We start from the raw sequence: 18,440 nt of genomic DNA on the forward strand, positions 1-18,440 counted from the left end.
TTTTTTGTTGTGTTGACTTTTGATAAAAATTACAAGCATCTAGTAAATGTTGATGAACAGAAAGATGAACTTGGCTCTAATCTAATACCTTTGAACTTGTCAGGTTTCACAGATTCCAGTTTTCTGACACTATTAAAGAAGATGCCAGACGTCGAACAGCTATATGGCCTTCATCCCAGATACCTTGAGAGGCGAAGGGTACGGGGCCATGAAGCTTTTAGCATTCCAGGAGTCCTGGAAGCTTTGCAGGCATGCCCAAACTTAGTGGTGAGTGCATCTGGTTGAACATTTGATGTAAACGAATTGAGGAAGTAAATAGAAAGAGTGATAGAGCATCTTCACGCACATGTAAATTTCCTCCATAACAAACTTGTAAGCCCCGTTGCATACTTAATAACTTATGATACAGAAATAGAAGCTTCGGATGCTCAATTAAAAGCTTTTCTTATGCTTGCTTTGGCATTATTTTCTAGGGTGTGGAGACCTCTCATTTGGAATTGGTAGAATCCATTTGGACATACATGCCGCATGTTCATATTTTGGGGAAATTTCGTAATCGTAATGGAGCATTTCCCATTCCTCCCGAAAATAAACTGAAAATTCCTGTAGGAGCCAAAATTCAAACTTTACATTTAGTGGGTGAGTACATGTTTCTTGGGCCACTTGTGACTCCTTTGAAATGCCATATAACTGAATAGTCACTGAAAGGGAATAATGAGAATTTTGGAAATGGCTTTATTGACTGGTGATGGCAAAAGATACGCTTGTGAGACTTGTATAAACATTTCCCGTTAAAGAGCTCTGGGTGGGAGGCAGGAGGGATGAGAGAAATACTGCTTCACAACCAGCCTATTCCCTTTTTTGAAGACAGTTTGAGTAGTTTTGCAAGTTGTTGGGTTTTTTGGGGTTTTTTTCAAAGAGTCTGAACCCTACCCTTGTTCTCTGACATCCACCTTTTGGTCCTAGTACTACCCTCTGGAGGGGAGTTCGCCAGTATAACTGTCTGGGATGCTAGAAATGTCCTGTATTGGTACTATCCCATGTGGTTTCTGCTGTGACTAGTGAAACAGAGGAACTGAATGTTTTATTTCATTTAACGTTAATCTATCAAATAGCTATATGTAGCTAGTGGCCACTTGATTATACAGCTCAGCTCTAGAACACCGCAGAGTAAAGAAGTCCTAGATCACTCTTAGTTTACTTGTGTCTTCTCCAAGCAGAAAATGCTGCTGTGCCCTTCAACCCAGAGCCAGTGGAAACCCTGCTGCTTCTGTTTTTCCCTGAGAAGTGGGGCAGGTGTAGTCTTTGCCCAAAGGCGCCTTGTTTTCAATGGTCATAGTGTACATTCTCCATCTGAAGGTTCTCTGACATTATGTCCAAATAATTTCAACCTAAGTAAATGATGAGGGCAAATATTTTCTCCAATTTAATTTGTTGACTTTGGCTTAGGTTGCTGAAAGGAATTTGGGGGCCCTCCTATTACTATAGTCTGATTCTAATATTTATTTATTAAGTGTTTTATTTAACACATATCGAGTATCTGCTATGTTCCAAGCATTATTCCAGATGTTTGGAGGGTGGTCCTGAAGAACTGGAAGCGACTGCAGCTGGGTCAGGTGGTGAAGGGAGAGCAGCTGGAATGATGAGGAGGAGGTCTGAAATAAGACGCGTGTGCACAGTTATGGAAGAAGAGTAAAGCTCTCTAGCTACCCTTCATTTATAAGATCACGGGTAGCTCTGATTAGGGACCTGGATATCCAGTTTGAAATTGGATTTTAGCAGTTATAGCTGAAGTTTATAATATAACTCTGTAAACTTAGAGGCTGTGTTTTTGTATCTTTATACTTATCATGATGCCTGTCACAGTTCATTTGTAGATATGAGTACTTGGTAAATGTTATTGAAATGCATTATGTCATTTGATTCATTCAACAGTTTAACACTGTGACGGTGAGACAAATGTGTGTAGTAAATTAACGAACATGCTGGGGAAGACAGGTAGTTGTGTCCTCTGTCTATAGACTAAATTTGGGGCAAAATATGGATTGGGCCTAGGATGTAGCTGCCTGGCTGTGTCTCACCCTTGCTGCCTTGGGTTTTCTAATCAGAACTGCCACTATCATGGCAGATGCTGAACGTACCTTTGTGGTTTCTGTATCTGGAGTCCTAATCCACACCCTACTTCCTCTCCTTTTCTTCCTTTGTTCTCCTCCCCAGCTTTATTCCCCCACTGTTGCCATACAATGTGTCTGCATAGTTCAAAACTAAAGTTAACCATGCTTTTTTGGGAGGACCAGGTTAAGGAGTCATCTGTACAGTAGGAGCTTTCTGTAGAACTTAGCTTTTAAAGAACCAGCCATTTAAGGACTCCAGTATTGCCTTCTCTAGTTACTGTTGCTAGCAGGGCTTCTACTGACACAGGTTTAAAAGTTGCATTACACTGGTTTTGCCAACTACCACTTATTAAATGCCATCACGGTGACTCCCTGGTTTTCCCTCAGAGATGTGTGTCACTTCCTGGCTTTTCTGTAGCCTACAGTGTTTAGACTCCTGGGCGAGTTTCTCGAACTGTTTCCTTCCATTTAGAATTTACTAGATTTTCCTAGCTTCTTTCTTCTTCTGTATCTCCTGAATTTTCCTCCCACTGTACATCCCCTTTCTCCCAGACATGGTCCTCCTCAGGTGTGATTCCTGCTTTAAGCCACTCATGAATCAGGATAAAATACCTTTCTCAATTTGAAATTTTAAAACAAACGACTGGCAGGTTTCTCACTTCTCAGTGTCATGCTGAGTGACTCTTACCACACATTTATAAATCCTTAAGATTCATACATTTGTAGAAATAGCTTTATTCTCTGTCTCAGGATGTCATCCTGAAACAATGTTATTTAAAGCCAGCTAGCCTGCCTTTGTGCTGAGAAATTTAGTTTTCCCACTGTTGGGACATCGGGCATTGGTAGACAGATAGTAATTTTGTATATTCCTTCTACATCATCTTCATTTTGCTGTCAATAACCTATTTTCATTTGATACCTACTGGGCATATATATCCTGGAAGGGTTGTAGAATTATGACAAAGACTTAATGTGTATAATATACAGAAATACCTTTTAATCTTGTCTTCTTATATACCTTTTCTAAAGAAATAACAACATACTTGTCTGTTTATGGTTTGTTTAAAATGTTCTTTACAAGACTGTTTTAAGTACACCAATCTTACAACTTTAATAAGGTAATTTGTTCTGATGAAAATATTCATGAAGGATAAATTGTCAGCTTGAAAAGTAGACTCTTGAACTTATACCCAGAATACAGTCTTTTAGTGATTTTCTTGTTGATTCTTTTTTTGTATATATGTTTTAGGGGTGAATGTTCCTGAAATTCCTTGTATCCCAATGCTAAGGCACCTTTATATGAAGTGGGTAAGACTCACTAAGCCACAGCCATTCAAAGACTTTCTTTGCATCAGCTTACGAACTTTCGTCATGAGGAACTGTGCAGGTAATGGTACATAGTTATGGTGGAATTCTACAAATAGCCTAAGGCAAGCTCCATAGCTGCATTTGTAAGTGAAATTATATTTTTCTCTTACTGTTTATGTTTTGTAACTTACCTTGTGAAGATAAATGTACGTTTTGTTTTAAAGACAAAAGACACATGATTTGTGTTTGGCCCTATCACAATGTCTCCATTTCTTATAGGCACTTTTACATTTTATAGGATTGTTTGAATAGATTTCTATTTGCCTCTTTGTCTCTGGTCTCCTAATCATTCTGCATGTAAATAATTGTTTGACCTAACCTGCCTAAACGCATAAAACATGGCTTTTCTGATATTATTCTGTTCAGAAACCTTCAGTGTCTCTGCTTCCCAAGAGTGTCAAGTGGGAACTATTCTGCTTTAGAGTTCATAGTAACCATGGCCCCTCTTGATATCATCTGACTCCTTTCTAAGACACACCTTCTTTTCTGGTCAGGCCTGCCTGTTCATTGTCTCCTGCCACCTTCACCTCAGCGTCTTCCCTGATACTTTATTATCATTGCCTTGTCCTGAGTTACACGCATGCTTCCTCCTCTTTACTTGTAAACCGCCTTCAAGTTCTGCCTCTTTTTTCTTCCCTTCCTCTTCCCTTCTTTTTTCTTTTTTATATAGTGTAGAAGATCTTATTTTTGTACTTGATATGTTCTTTTTATCTTTCTATATTTTTTTCGTGTTAGTTTTGTCTCCATGTCAATCGCAAGCTCTTTGACCGACCGGACTATATCTTTTGTGATTGTCTGTAACACCTCATACAAGAGTCGTTGCATAGAGAGAGATACTTAAATGACTGAGCTATTTACCTGTGTGAAGCATCAAATTTTCAACTTGGTTTTTTCCCCCTTAGTTATTTTGAGCTCAAAACTATTGAGACTTCAGAGAATTTATAAAAAATACTAAACACCTCTCCAGTGTTGCTGAAAAATCTTTGCACTCAATAAATATTATATGGTTAACAGGCTAATGCATTCACTCTAGTAAGTGGAAATTACAGAGAGCCAACACTTGGTTGGCTGTCATTCTCTGACATAGAATTTACAAATTATTTGTTTCAGCTGCTGATTTGAAAATTCACCTTTAAGGCAATTTATATTGTTTCACTGAGGTTTTTTTTTCTCCGCCCCCCCCCAGGACCAACAAACTCCTTGAAATATGTCCCTCTAGTAACAGGCTTAGCCTCTGCCCGAAACTTGGAACATTTGGAAATGGTCCGAGTTCCTTTCCTTGGAGGGCTCATCCAACATGTAGTTGAAGACAGTTGGAGATCAGGTATTTGTTTTTCTTTAGTTACTAAATATTTAAAAAATCAATTAAAAATCATTGACATTTATATTTCTTTTGAGCCTTTTTAAAAGAAAATGCTTATTAGTAGTTTCACTTTCTGTCTGGCGTAGTTCATGGAGAATAAGTAACCGTGAGCATGAGCTAGTATTCATTTTCTTTTTATGCAATGTCAAACCTTCCCAAAGTAAATAATACAGTGATAGGCATGTTTTCTGGCTTGTTAATATTTACTACTTAGTTAATAATACCTTTTTGGACTCTTTCTGCGAAACGTAACAGCAATGTCTGGTACCCTTTGGTGATAAGAGATGTTTTTTGACTTGGATAGCTTGGGCCTACTGAAGAACTCAGGTTTAGTGATGTCAATATGTAACATTTGTTTAATATTTTATAGTATATAAAATGCCTTTTTGTTTATCACTTGGATATAGATCCATCCACCAGATGATGGCTTTTTAAGAAAAATCATATTTTACTCTCTAGGTCCCTTATATTTTAAATAATGATATATAATAGAATGCTCTCTGTGTTGTCTTCTCATTGCAACAAAAATACCAAGAAATTTGGCTAGATGGATAATTAATAGTTGAGAACTATAAATCTAACTTTGGATATTCAAAGTATAAATGGAAAATCATCAAGTACCATTTGTACAAATAGACATTATCATTAACAGTATTAACGATAATGATACTTTAAGCTCAACAGAAATGCATACAATGTGTTCACCAGGAGACTGGTCAAGATTGTTCATAGTAACATTGTTCATAATAACCCTAAAGTGAAAACAACCTGAATGCCTATCAGCAATAGCATGGAAAGTTAAAATGTAAGATTCATGCAGTGGGCTACTGTGCAGCAATGAGAATGAACAACTGTAGCTTATATGCAACAATGTAGATGGATATCATAAACAAAATGTTTAGTAAAAGAAGCCATACACAAAAATGTACATACTGTGTGATTTTATTTATAAAAGTTCAAAACAAACAAATCAATCTTCGGTGAAAATTCATCCAACTATGTATACATTAATGATTTGTGTACTTTTTCTGCTCTACCAGGGGTGCCAAAAAATGTATACACATGACTTGTATTCATCTTTTGTTATCGGTGTACATTGAGTATTATAATTTTAATAGTTTGTTTCCTTTCTTAAAATGTGTATACATTTTTTTGGCACCTTCTGTATGAATTTCAAAAGCATGAAAAAAAAAAACCTAGTTGAAATTAAAGTAGCACTGGTCTTATTCCTGTGCATTGGAGGTTCAAACTTTGGCCAGAAAAATGTCAGGATCTCTTCTTTACAATTCCCTCGTGAGCTTCTGGCTCTCTATGAATTCTTACTTAAAAGTCTAAATAATTTGGACTAATTTTTAGATGCCATCAGAATGTATTTTCAGAATGACAGTTTTCATCTTTTTTTTAGGAGATGGCTAGTAGTCATAATTCATCTTGAGATATTAGTATCAGTGGAAAAACAGACTCACTTTTAAACAAATAATTATCTAAAGTGTGTATAAATGCTTTAATAAAAATGCTGTGGTCAAGCGAAATGTTTATTGTTTCTTCCTTTTCTCCTCTAACTAGGTGGTTTTAGAAATTTGCACACTATTGTTTTGGGAGCTTGCAAAAATGCTCTTGAAGTAGATCTTGGTTACCTCATCATCACTGCTGCCCGTAGGTATGTTTCCTCTTCACATTGTGTCTTTTGTTTAGAATCATATGTTTTTTGTTTCTGTTTTACAAAAATTAGGGGAAATTTGTGTATGAAGTTTGATCACGCCTTGTTCAGCTTTAAAATACAAAGGAATTGTTTTACATAGCAGCAGGGTTATCACTTAGTGGTAGCCTTATGTTGTAACTGATGACCAATTGAGCTGCACTCCAGACCCAGCAAGCTCTGAAACGGCATGGTCTCATCAGAGGGAAGCAGTCACCTATCTGGAAGTGCCTGCGAGTCCCGCAGAAGTCAGCATTGATGCTCTGGTGCCTGCAGCCCTCTCAGGAAGCATTATCTCAACCTCTGCAATTTCATGAATTGTGTTAGTTAGTTGAAGATAATATTTGCTATTTAGAAATCAGTGTTTTAAATCAGCTCTTTCAAAGTCCTGACCTTGTAACACCTTTATGTTTGTAACACGTTTTCATATCACTGTATGCCACGTTTACTATTTCCTATGTTATCAAGTGCCTCTACTTTCACTTTTATAATATTTAAATTGAATTAACCATTTTTTCAGTTTATTGAAAAAGAAAACTCTTACATCAGTGGAATATTTAGAGTATAAATAAAACCATTTCTAAGTTTAATTTAGTAGGTTTTGTTACATAGTGTAGAACTTATACTCTTTGTTAAAATGGGACTTAACAGCTAGCAAAAAAAATTTATGTTATAAACATATCAGTGCCAGGCACAGATTAATCAGATCTCCTTGACTTAATCAGATTTAAGAAAGCATTGGAAAGGATTTATGATCTTTACTGTGTAGTTCTTTGTTATTTACTGTAACTTCAGTGTGCCTCCTAAGATGTACCCACACTTCACAAAATGCTCCTTTAAAGAAAACACCTCTTTAATGGAGGGGGGGGAAGTTGTTTGCATTTGACACTTCAGTAGATAAACTTCTTTCAGAGCCTTACATTAGAAAGACCTTTGATCCTGATGGCTTTCATTTTACTCTGAAATGTATTTCTTTGTTTATAGGTTACATGAAGTTCGGATCCAGCCTTCCTTAACCAAAGATGGTGTCTTTTCTGCCCTAAAGATGGCAGAGTTGGAGTTCCCCCAGTTCGAAACCCTTCATCTGGGATATGTAGATGAGTTTTTGCTACAGAGTAAGACTTATCCCATTTTATTCCCTAGAATTACTATAGGGAACTTACTTGACAAGCTGAAACCTGAATTGGGATGTGCCATATTATCAGGAATATAAGGAAACTGAAGATCTTAGGTGCTCTTCTTGAAAAAGAAATTTTTAATTTACACTTGGAAGTGTCAGTGAATTTTTCCAACATTGCCTCAGATTTGAGCATATTCTAGAAGATGTAGTGATTAACAGTTTACCAAAAGAAAGATCCTTATCTACATTTGATACTGTCTCCACTTTGCTGCCCAAGTTTCTTTCCCATTCTGCTTCATTTTTTCACAGAATGCCATCCTTGGTTCCATTTGTTGACTTTGACCTGCCACACTTCTTGAAGCTTTTGATGGTCCTCTCAGATGAGGTCCCATTCCCTGCCCATGCTCTTCATTTCCATAATAAGCCCGCTGGGGGTTCTGGATTTTCCAAATAGTGTGAGCACATAATGGTCAGTATTCATTTAATGATGATTGCTGGTGAAGGGCTTGTTCACAGCATTTCCTGGAATGTATCTACAATGGGGAACTCATTCCTTTGGGTTTGAATGCATGTCGATTCATTATTCAAACTTTTTTTCCCATGTGACCTTAGTTAGACATGCAAGAACACCAGCATGTTTTTATTTTTGCAACAATTAGTTTCTGCCCATGTAATTTGTAACAAGTCTGTCTTAAAGTCACTATCACACCAAGTGGCATTTTTTCTTTGGATCTAACTTGCTTCTTTGAAGACCGTAAGGCTTAATTACTCCAGTCAGGATAGTATGGGTCAAACAGCATGGCTGTTATCCTTTTTCATTTCTCATATATGCCCCAATAATAGTTGTTTCGTTTTGTTTGGTTTTTTACTTTGTTGCAGTTCTCATTAATACAGGCGAAGGATTAAAAAAATCAAATCAGCATCTAGCCAGTTTAACACAGGAATCACTTTTATTCTGTACAGTTTTGAAAAAGATCAGCTTTTCACCAACATAGCTTTAAAATGCTAACCAGGCATAGTAATTCCATGGAAAAATCAGTGTACAGTAAGTCCTCCCTTAACGTCCTTGATAAGTTCTTGGAACTGTGACAAAACGATGTGCGTATAATGAGACCAATTTTACCCTAGGCTAATGGATATGAACGAGTTCCTGTGGCATCTCATCAGTGTTATAACAAAATGCTGTTATTCGAGGATCTGCTTTATTTGATACCAAGCTTTTCTGGTTTTGAATGAGGTTGCTAACATTCTCCATCTTTCTGCAACATTATGTAGTAACTTAACAAAATTATTAGCTTGGTAATTGGTGTTCTTTTCTATAATTTTGTTTTTTTTGTTCTTCTCGAAAGCTCAAAACTTGACAAGCTTTGTATCTTTGAGATAGCCACGTTTAGACCCAGGGAAAGGTTGTCTTTGAATTGTCTGTATAACCAAATTATTTCCCTATAGTGTTCTTACCCCTCAACACACATTTTCATTAGAAAAACACTTTACCTTTTGACTACCGTTATCTTACACTTTTCAGTATAACTTCTTCCATAGTCTCATTCATATTTAATAGACTCTTAGCTTTGATCTTTTTATAAGCTGTTTTTCTCTTCCTATTTGCGCAGTTCATCCATTTCTCCCGTGTACGTACTTTCCTGTTTCTCCAAAGGCAGCCTAGGATTCTCTGCATCAAAATAGTGCCAGGGACCTCTTGAAAGGTCCCTCCCTGCTCACATCCTTTCACTTACTCTCATCCTTCTCGGTAGTTTAGGTTTTGAAGCATCTCTCCAGGAGGTGGGGGTAGCCCCTGGTAAAATGTGCGCATGTTTTTGTTAAAAAGGGTCTGGCAAAATATAAATAGAAATATCACCTTTGTCCCCCATAATTTATGGAAAAAATGACTGTGCCAGATTGGGGACAAATGGATGTGCTGAGAAACAGATGCTGTGTATTAGGAATATAAGAAAAGTGACCCAAGGATGAATACTTAGAGAAGAGTTCTTTGTTTACATAGATTTTTGATCTCAGGGCTTCATGTGAAGGTGATAGAAATGTAACACACTAAAAACCAGAAGCTGTATAAAGTAGTCTTTAGTGCTGGGGCTTTGGAGAGAGATGAACTTGCGTATTGTTTATCATGGACCTTGAGCAAGTACTTGTGAAGTCCGTGTTTTCTCATTTGTTAAATGGTTTTATCTTCATTTAACAAATGAGAAAAGACAGACTTTAACTATTACAATCTCTGGCATTTAGAAATCATTCAGTAATGGTAGCTTTTACTTTTAGCACACCAATGGGCTGAATTTAAAAAAGAAACAAAAATGAGTCCGTGGTGGTGTCATCAGGGTTTTGAGAGAGTGTGACAGGAGGACCCCAAGATCAGGAACACAGTGGTATTCTCAAAGGAATGAAAGTCAGACATGGATTTGTCATGTGAGCCTACAGTATTTATGCAGACAGCGCCCAAGGAACAAAGTCTGTACAAGATTTCCCCGATCCCAAGGGAAAAGGCAGGTGTAGAGTCCCAAGAGCAAGAAAAAGGGTTTTACCAGGAAGCTAAAGAAAATTGCTCTTCAAAACTGGAAAGAATGGATTACGGTGATCGGCAAGAAATGCCAGTAAATAATCAAAAAGGGGGATTTACAGTGGAGAGACCATGAACTATGTGGGAAGTGACATTGGAAGAGTTTGGGATAGGCTGGCTGTTCTGAGCCTGTTCCGAGCTGAAGGTGTAAGTCTTTGTGATGTGCACGGCGCTTCACCAGCGCAACTGTGTTTTCTCTGCACTTTGTGCCAGTTGATTGCAAGGACTGAGAGATTCATTTTGAGTTCCTATATCCCAGCACTATGCTGGACATTGGAACTGTAACTGTATGTAATCTAACTAGATATAGTTCCTTTCCTTTCTTCAAATTTTTCATAGTCAAATGGACCATCCTGGAGAGTAAAGGACAGGTGGATAGGAGAAACAGTGACAGGAGACACGGAATGAGATGTGACTTCCAATGACATAAACCAGGATGGAGGACCCCCTTCTGCTTTACCGCCTAGTGTGTGACAAGGCCGTAGGCACTGAAGCCAGTGGCAGAGAGACGGCATGTTTGAGTTAGAAGTCCACTTTCTGGGCATAGATACAGATTTACTAACCAATGCCATGGGCCCTGAAAATGAATCTGAATTCCCAAAGTTTCTTCTTCCCTACCCATGGCCGCACCAGCTCCAAAAACTTGACCCTGACACTGAGAGAGTTACATTTTAACATTTTTCTTCTAAAAGACAAAACTAAAACATCCCTATAAATGTGAACTAGTATATATCCTTCAGTTTTGCTTTAAGATTTTTGCTTTCTTTTCTAAACAATTGGAAATAATTATTTTCTTACTAGCTGTCCCTTGATTTTAATAGAGATTCTTATTTTGCAAAATAAATGCTCCCATTCATACAGAATACCTAACCTAACAGTGTACATGAACCTGAACCTGGTGATGGACAGATGGCACAGAATTATCACAGAGTGAGAGTGATCATACTGGCTGTTAATATCAAGTATTATGAGCACTTCGTAACACTTAAGAATCTCTTTTTTTTTTAATCGATTTCTCTTTCTAGGCAGAATGGCTAATGCAGATCTGGTGAAGTATGGTTTGGCTGATGTAGTAGAAAATCCTGGTATCATCACCGATATAGGGATGAAGGCAGTCAATGAAGTTTTTTCCTGTATCAAATATCTGGCAATTTACAATTGCCCCCATCTACATAACCCGTACAATTGGATCTCAGGTACTGTAGGCCTAAATACTGCTATATTTTATGTTGAGATAGTATGTATCTTTTCTGTGCGTGCTATGAATTACATCTTAATGTAAAATGTAGGTATTTTAATTGGATTGTTCATTCATGTTCTGGAAACTTTTGATAACTGAGTTGGAGGTATACTCAGTGCCTCTTTGAACTCCTGGAGTTCAGGTTTTCTGCCGAGAAATTTGCACTGTCCAGGTCATGAATTCAAGTGTCCTGATCCTTATAGATATCTCCTTGGGCCAGGCACATGAAAAGAAGGTTAGAAATCGTTGCCTGGGATATTATAGTTGTTTTCTTTGAATTACCTTCAAATGACACACCTGAAAGGACAGAGTGAGTATATATATTTAAAAAATACTTTTAATTGACATATTAAACATGAACTTTTAGTGAAATTTTCTACTGCCTGAAAATCCTAGGGTTTTTCAGACCCCCCCCCCCACCTGATCTCCTGTGTACACAAGAGTGACTTTTGCCCTTGATATTTTTCCGTATGGGCAGCGTTCATTTTCCTCCCTCTGAGAGGAATGCTGTTTAATTCTTTAAAGGCTCTCCTTAAATACCTAAATTCACAAACTTTTAAAAAAATTCAGAACTAGAGATTTTTCATTGTGAGACCCTCTTGAACCAAACTTAGCCCCCCGATCCTCATGTGCCTCTGCTGTCGGCCTCGTCTCTCAGGGACACTGTAGTTCTCACAAAGTCCATCTCCAGGCCTGTATGGGGCTCAGGGGCCTCTGCTGACGTCACTCATTAGAATGGCCGTGTCTCGCCCACCAGAAGTGAAATTGTGTCCCTGGCCCAACTGCACCAGGTAGCTACTGGGAAATACGAACTGTGGGTTGTAGCAGGCGTAGATCTCTTTTAAAAAATAACATTTATTGGGTTTTTGATTTGTTTGTTTTCTTAAATACAGAAGACTATAAAGAAGAACACAAAAAATGGCCTATAATCCTATCACTCAGAACTCCTGTTAACACTTAAAAACTAAAAGTAATACATGCACTTGATAAACAATATCAAACAGTACAGAAAGGTACAAAATGAAAAGTCTCCTCTTCTCAAAGGTAACCACTGTCAACAGTTTCTTGTATATTCTTCTGGACAGATTATTTTGTGCATATTGCAGCCCATACATATGTAGTATTTAAAAATGATTTATATATACAAAAGGAGCCTGCTACATATATACACTGTCCTGTAACTTGTCTTTTGTACTAAATATCTTGGAGAGCTTTGCATAGTAGCAAGCATATTCAGTTCTCCTTCAATCTTTTAATAGCTTCATAATGTTCCATTAAATGAATGCACCAGTATTTCTTTAACTAGTGTCCCATTGTTGAATAGGTATGTAGGTTGTAGAGTGGGTTACATTTAAAGCAAGGCTGACTTGGCTTCAAGTTAATGAGTCCCAAGCTATATCTAGTTCTCGCAATGAAATTAGGTAAGGAAATATTATAGTATAGAGTCACCAAGTTTTAGAGATCATGAGAAAAAAGTTCCTTAAGGAAACAGAATTTGAAAGTCTTCATGACAAAATTCATCAATAGTGGAGAAAGTGTTACTTATATTATTCTCTCTGTCCGTTTCGTCCACAGACCACTCAAGATGGACTCGACTGGTCGATATCAACTTAGTGCGGTGCCACGCTTTGAAGCTGGATTCCTTTGGTCAGTTTGTTGAATTGTTGCCCAGCCTGGAGTTTATTTCACTGGACCAGATGTTTCGTGAACCACCCAAAGTAAATCACATTTGAGAGAGTTTTTGTTTATTTATTTTGATACTCAAGGAAGAAAACAAAATAACCTACGTGATTTTTATTTTCTTTCTAATAATATGCCTTTACAATGTTATGATTGGACATTTTACTGCCAGCCTCAGTGAAAGCATAAAGGTTATAATAATGCACGGCCTCTTGTTTTTGTAAATGAGTATTAAGAGGTTTTCAAGAAAGGGAAAGGGAAAAAGCAAGTGGAAAGCTGTCTCCATCAGTTCTATAAACTGAAGGGAAGGGAAGAGCAAAGGTGGAAGTTTAAGCGAAGACAAATTATTACTTGGAGTAATTAGTTCGGAGATTAAATCTGTAATCAGGAATCCAAAATATAAATAAGGATTAAGAATTTATTTCAGAAATGTTTTCCTTTGCTGCTTTTTTATTCAGTTGTATATCCTGGGAAATCTGAGGTTGCCCAATTGTACACAGTGTTATTTTAAAACGGCCTAATATATAAAATTTATATTCTTGCCATAATAAAAACTTAATGTGTCAACTAATTATGTTCTGTCTTACCAGTTTTTAATGGAGACATGGGAAAGTTCAGGATTTGCGGTCAGAATACTGGGTGTCAGGTCCCAGATATACCACTTACTGGTCATGTGCTCTTGGGCAGATCTCTTCCCTTTGTGCATCTCATCATCTGTAAATCAAGAATAATAGCAATTTGTCTTGCTTGAAGTGTTGTGAGCCTTAAATGAAGTCCTGTATGCATAGTAAAAGCATTTCATAAATAAGGTGCTATATAAATAATAGAGATGAATTGAAGGGATATTAATAATTAATAAGCATGTGGTTCTGTCTTGCCTTAGGGCTGTGCTCGAGTTGGTCTGAGTGCAGGCACAGGAATTGGGGTGTCCTCCGCCCTTGTGAGCAACCAGAACTCCAACAACGACAATGATAATAATGCCCAGAATAACGCCAACATCCATGACAACAATCACCATCACCCAGATGACTCGGATGAGGAGAATGACTTCCGGCAAGATCTCCAAGCAGGAGAGCAGCAGTTTGCAGCCGACGGTAACCCAGACCTTTTGTGAGCTCCAGATAGAAATGATTTTTTACTTTGGATCATGTTTCTCTGATTCTGTTTCTGTTCCCTTCTCCCCCTGTTTCGTCACTTTACATTTTGGGGTCCTAGTGGATGAGACAGTAAGGGGGTGGACAAAATTTGCTTCTCTGCTTTCTTGTTTCAGAGCTCTCTATGTAATGCCTCGTGTCCACAGAATCTGTAAGGGTGCTTACAAGACGGGAAGGACTCGTAGACGCCGTGGGAAATCGGGTAACAATGAGCCTCAGAGCCCTGGCTTCACTGAGGTTTTAGCTCAGGATTTGGGCAAAGGAGCATCTTTAGTAACTCCCTGACCAGTAGATAGGTACAGTGAGCTTGAATGTGCACACCATTTTTGGATGTCCCCAGAACTGAGAAAAAGGAATACCAGTCATGTGGTAGACGTTGTGTTGGATGTCTTTCACACTTTACCTTGCATTATTAAGCCTTCACAACCACTCAGCAAATTAAGCACGTGAGCTAAAAAAGACCTGTTAGATTTTGCTTATGTAATTGTCCATCCAATTCTTGAATGTTGACTGAACAACTGCCGCGTGCCAGCCTGTGTCATTAGACTTCATCTGCCCCTCTGTTGATGAGTAGGATGCAGTGAGATTGTTTCCTTACAAGGTTTTCCGCTTCCCCAGGTGACCTTTAAGAAATGGAAAGGGAATCTCTCCTCACCCGTTCTCTTAGGTGCAGTAATTAAAGAGAAACAGGGAGCTCTGATGTTACATGATCGCTTTCATAATGAAAGCACACTGTGGATACAGCATGGTTTCCTTTAGGTCATTCAGAGTGTGCAGGTCCTAATCTAGGAGCCACCTGTCTGCATTGTCTTCACTGTCTTCACCTCACAGGTGACGCTTACAAAAGCTACTGGTCACTTCTCCACATTCATCTCACTTGACATCTCAGCAGCATTTGTCATTTTTGCCAATTCTACCTTCCTGAGATATTTTCTTCTCTTGGCACCTGTGAAACCATGTTACGAGTTTCCCTTCCGTCTCGCTGGACACACCTCTTCAGTTTCCTTTGCTTGTACCGCTTCCTCTGTTCCACGTTTGTCTTTGATCTCTAAACATTTTCTCTAGATGAGCTCATTCAGTATCATGGTTTCAGCACCAAATGTGCGCTAATGAATTCTAAACTTTTTTTTTTTTTTTTGCTGAGGCATCCTGCCACCTGTTGGCAGCTCAGCTCTGGCAGGACTTGAACCGCTGTTGCTCAGAGCTCGCACTCTCGAGTGAGCTTTTAACCAACTGAGCCACTCGGCCGGCCCTGAATTCTAAACCTTTATCTCCAGCCTTGATCTTCCTACTTTTTGAAATAATCGTCGTTAGATTTAGCTTTGTAATTTTCATTTCCCTGAGTACTCTTAGGCATTGCAGACTTATATCTAAATCTCTCACCTGACACCCTCCCCCAAAAATACAAAAAGAAAAGTACAGACAGAGCCAGCAGGTGCTGCGATGAAGGATGGCGAGTGAGGCCAGATATCATCTCTTTGCCTTGTTGTCCCTGAGTGCCATCATACTGGTCACTGTGGACTTGAGCGGACAGACCGTCTGTGGGAAGCTTACAGCAGCTGCAGTATGGAACCACCCAAGTCCCGTGAATGCAGTTGTGGTTCGAGTTGATGCACTGGACAGATAGACTCCACTGGAGTTGACATGGCTACAGGCTTCTCAGCACAGAATGGAGAGTGCCTTCCACTGTGAAATTACGTATCAGTGCAGCAGGGACCAGAACATGTGTGAGAACACTGTGTGTGATCCAAGAGAGAACAAGGGAACTTCAGTCTGCTAACACTGGAAATTTAAGGTTTAAACTGGTGAGAGACTTGCATATAAATCAAATATTGAGGTACAGTATTGTCAAATACAATATCTCAGAATGCTATAATAAAGGCTGGACAGCAAAGGAATGAGCTCCATCAATGCCAAGATTGAAGAATTAAACAGCCTGAACAAGAGGAAGCCTAAGAACACCAAAGATGGGGGCAGAATTTGTAGAAAAATAAAGATTGGTATAAAACGTTAGGTTCGCTGGTCTCTCCAAGTTGGTGGTATATTATTTGAATTAATTATTACATACATATCAGGTTGATTCTTTTAAATAAAAGCTAAGGAGCTGGAGAAAGGCTATGTAACTTTTGACCAAAACAGGAGTGAAAAGAATTCAAAATAAAAGAAAGAAATAAAAAAAGAAGGGAAAAGGAGAGCAGGGATTCAGAATAAAAGGGGGACCCCTGAGAATTAGTTAGTTGAAATTACTAACATTGATGTTTCCACTCTTCTTTTTTTAATTAATTCATTTATTTATGTACTTTTTTTAATTGGTGGACAGTGTGTTTTTCCAGGACCCATCAACTCTGAGTCAAATAGTTGTTTCAATCTAGTTGTGGAGGGCGCAGCTCTCAGTGGCCCGTGTGGGGATCGAACCGGCAACCTTGGTGTTATGAGCACTGCGCTCTAACCAGCTGAGCTCATCAGCCGCCCTGATATTTCTACTCTTTAGGTGCAGATATAACAGTAGTTTTAAAATTAGTTTGAAGTTGGTATTGACTGGTTGACTTTCCTAAATGTAGCATTTTAAAACTTTTCACGCCTGGACTCGACGTAGTTTTGGACCAGCCCCAGAATGAGGCAGAGCACCCGCTGTATCGCTCCGCCCTGATGTCTTGAACTTCAGCTTGCATTAACTTGGCTTGTCTCCTTAGGAAGATGCTTTAGGTCTTTCAGGAACGGGATCTTCTGCCTCTTCTGTTGGTGTTTTCACTTCACTGAAATGGTCGGTGGCTTTATTTCTCCGCACTTGGTATTGAGCACCCCTGGACAGAGGGGCAGACGTCCACTGCCCTCCGGCTTGTGTCCGAGCTGGGACTGTGTAGGACGGCATTGGCGTTGCCCTGACTCCAACTGCGATCCGGCTCACAGGCTCAGGCAGTGAGGGTGTCCGGGAATGCTGACTGGAGGGATTGGATTTAATCTTCTAAAAAGCCGGGAAAGCCAGGAATTATTTCATTTAGCGTCCTCTTAGAAAAGGGACCATTTTATCTTAAGAATAATAAACAGATCAAAGCTTACCAGTCTGAAAGTGTTCACTGCACTTATCCTCTGGAAAATTTTAAATAAAATCACACATTCTTCTTCACTAATAGGCACTGATAACTGTAGCGAAGACTTTGGTGCAAATAAAACACTTGAGTGATATTAAAATGTTAAAAAAGTACTTGGAGTATTTGTTAATAATCCTTAGCCAAAAATGATACCATAGCCTCGAGAGAGTAGGAAAAGAAACGTACGCACAGCTTGCGCTTGCCTGCCCGGCACATCCTAGTTCAGCTGGCAGATGCTACAAGACTAATTCTTGTGACTCTAAGACCTTCCATTAGCTGTCTCTCACTCCCTTCAAGCAAACAGCTTAGAAGGAGACAGTTGCCTGACACAGGCATCCCTGGGAACATCTTCAGGAATGAATTTGGTGCTTTCTCTCAGCGGTGTGCCTTTGTCCTTGCTTTCATTGCACAGTGATGGACTTTCTCCAACAACTGATCCTTTCCTATCTGATTTCCTCTCCTGCAGAAGAATTGGACGGTTCTTGTTAATGTTGATCTAATGAAGCACAATTACATGCTCTTCTTCCAGAGTGGGCCTGATAATCACGGGGCTGTTCATCTCTCAGGGGGGCCGCAGTGTTGCTGGCCATTGTGGTCAGTGTAGAGCTCTCCTGGTTTGACTTTGACCGTGTTTGTTTCTGTTTAAGCGTTGAACGAGATGGAGGACATGGTGCAAGACGATGGAGAGGTGGTGGCTGAGAGTGGACACGAGACTCCAGCTCACAGGCAGGCAGTTATTCCCGTGGATGGTGACGAGGAACAAGCAGGTAATCATGGGGCCTCCCACATCCATGGTTCTGAAACCTAGGGCCTGACTCTAATGAAGGAGGTAAAACACTGGATGACCCTTTTGTGTCATCACAGCTCATGATATGTTATAAGCTGTTAACTATTGAGGCCGGTATTATAGTGATGTCCTCCTTGCTGTATGTATCTTGTTGAAGTTTGGTTTTGATTTTTTTATAACTGCAGCAATTCCTCTTTTTATATGAGCACACACCTGTGTGTGTGTGTGTGTGTGTGTGTGTGTGTGTGTGT

General features: G+C 39.0%; 1 protein-coding gene across 7 annotated transcripts in view; it reads left to right on the top strand.

The window, feature by feature from the left end:
• Window positions 1–18,440, top strand: part of FBXO38 (F-box protein 38) — a 50,231-nt gene that overhangs the window by 13,350 nt on the left and 18,441 nt on the right. For 4 of the 7 annotated variants that reach the window (XM_019624428.1, XM_019624430.1, XM_019624433.1 and 1 more), the window contains 11 exons: window positions 104–267; window positions 474–639; window positions 3,364–3,501; window positions 4,669–4,806; window positions 6,412–6,505; window positions 7,529–7,659; window positions 11,262–11,432; window positions 13,052–13,194; window positions 14,040–14,266; window positions 14,427–14,512; window positions 18,050–18,169. In XM_019624428.1, the coding sequence (XP_019479973.1) occupies window positions 104–267; window positions 474–639; window positions 3,364–3,501; window positions 4,669–4,806; window positions 6,412–6,505; window positions 7,529–7,659; window positions 11,262–11,432; window positions 13,052–13,194; window positions 14,040–14,266; window positions 14,427–14,512; window positions 18,050–18,169 (1,578 nt within the window). The remainder of the gene's footprint in view (window positions 1–103; window positions 268–473; window positions 640–3,363; window positions 3,502–4,668; window positions 4,807–6,411; window positions 6,506–7,528; window positions 7,660–11,261; window positions 11,433–13,051; window positions 13,195–14,039; window positions 14,267–14,426; window positions 14,513–18,049; window positions 18,170–18,440) is intronic. The other 3 variants (XM_019624429.1, XM_019624432.1, XM_019624434.1) reach the window with 1 other exon arrangement.

Source organism: Hipposideros armiger, unplaced genomic scaffold (assembly GCF_001890085.2).
Source record: "Hipposideros armiger isolate ML-2016 unplaced genomic scaffold, ASM189008v1 scaffold_590, whole genome shotgun sequence".
Lineage (NCBI taxonomy): Eukaryota > Metazoa > Chordata > Mammalia > Chiroptera > Hipposideridae > Hipposideros > Hipposideros armiger.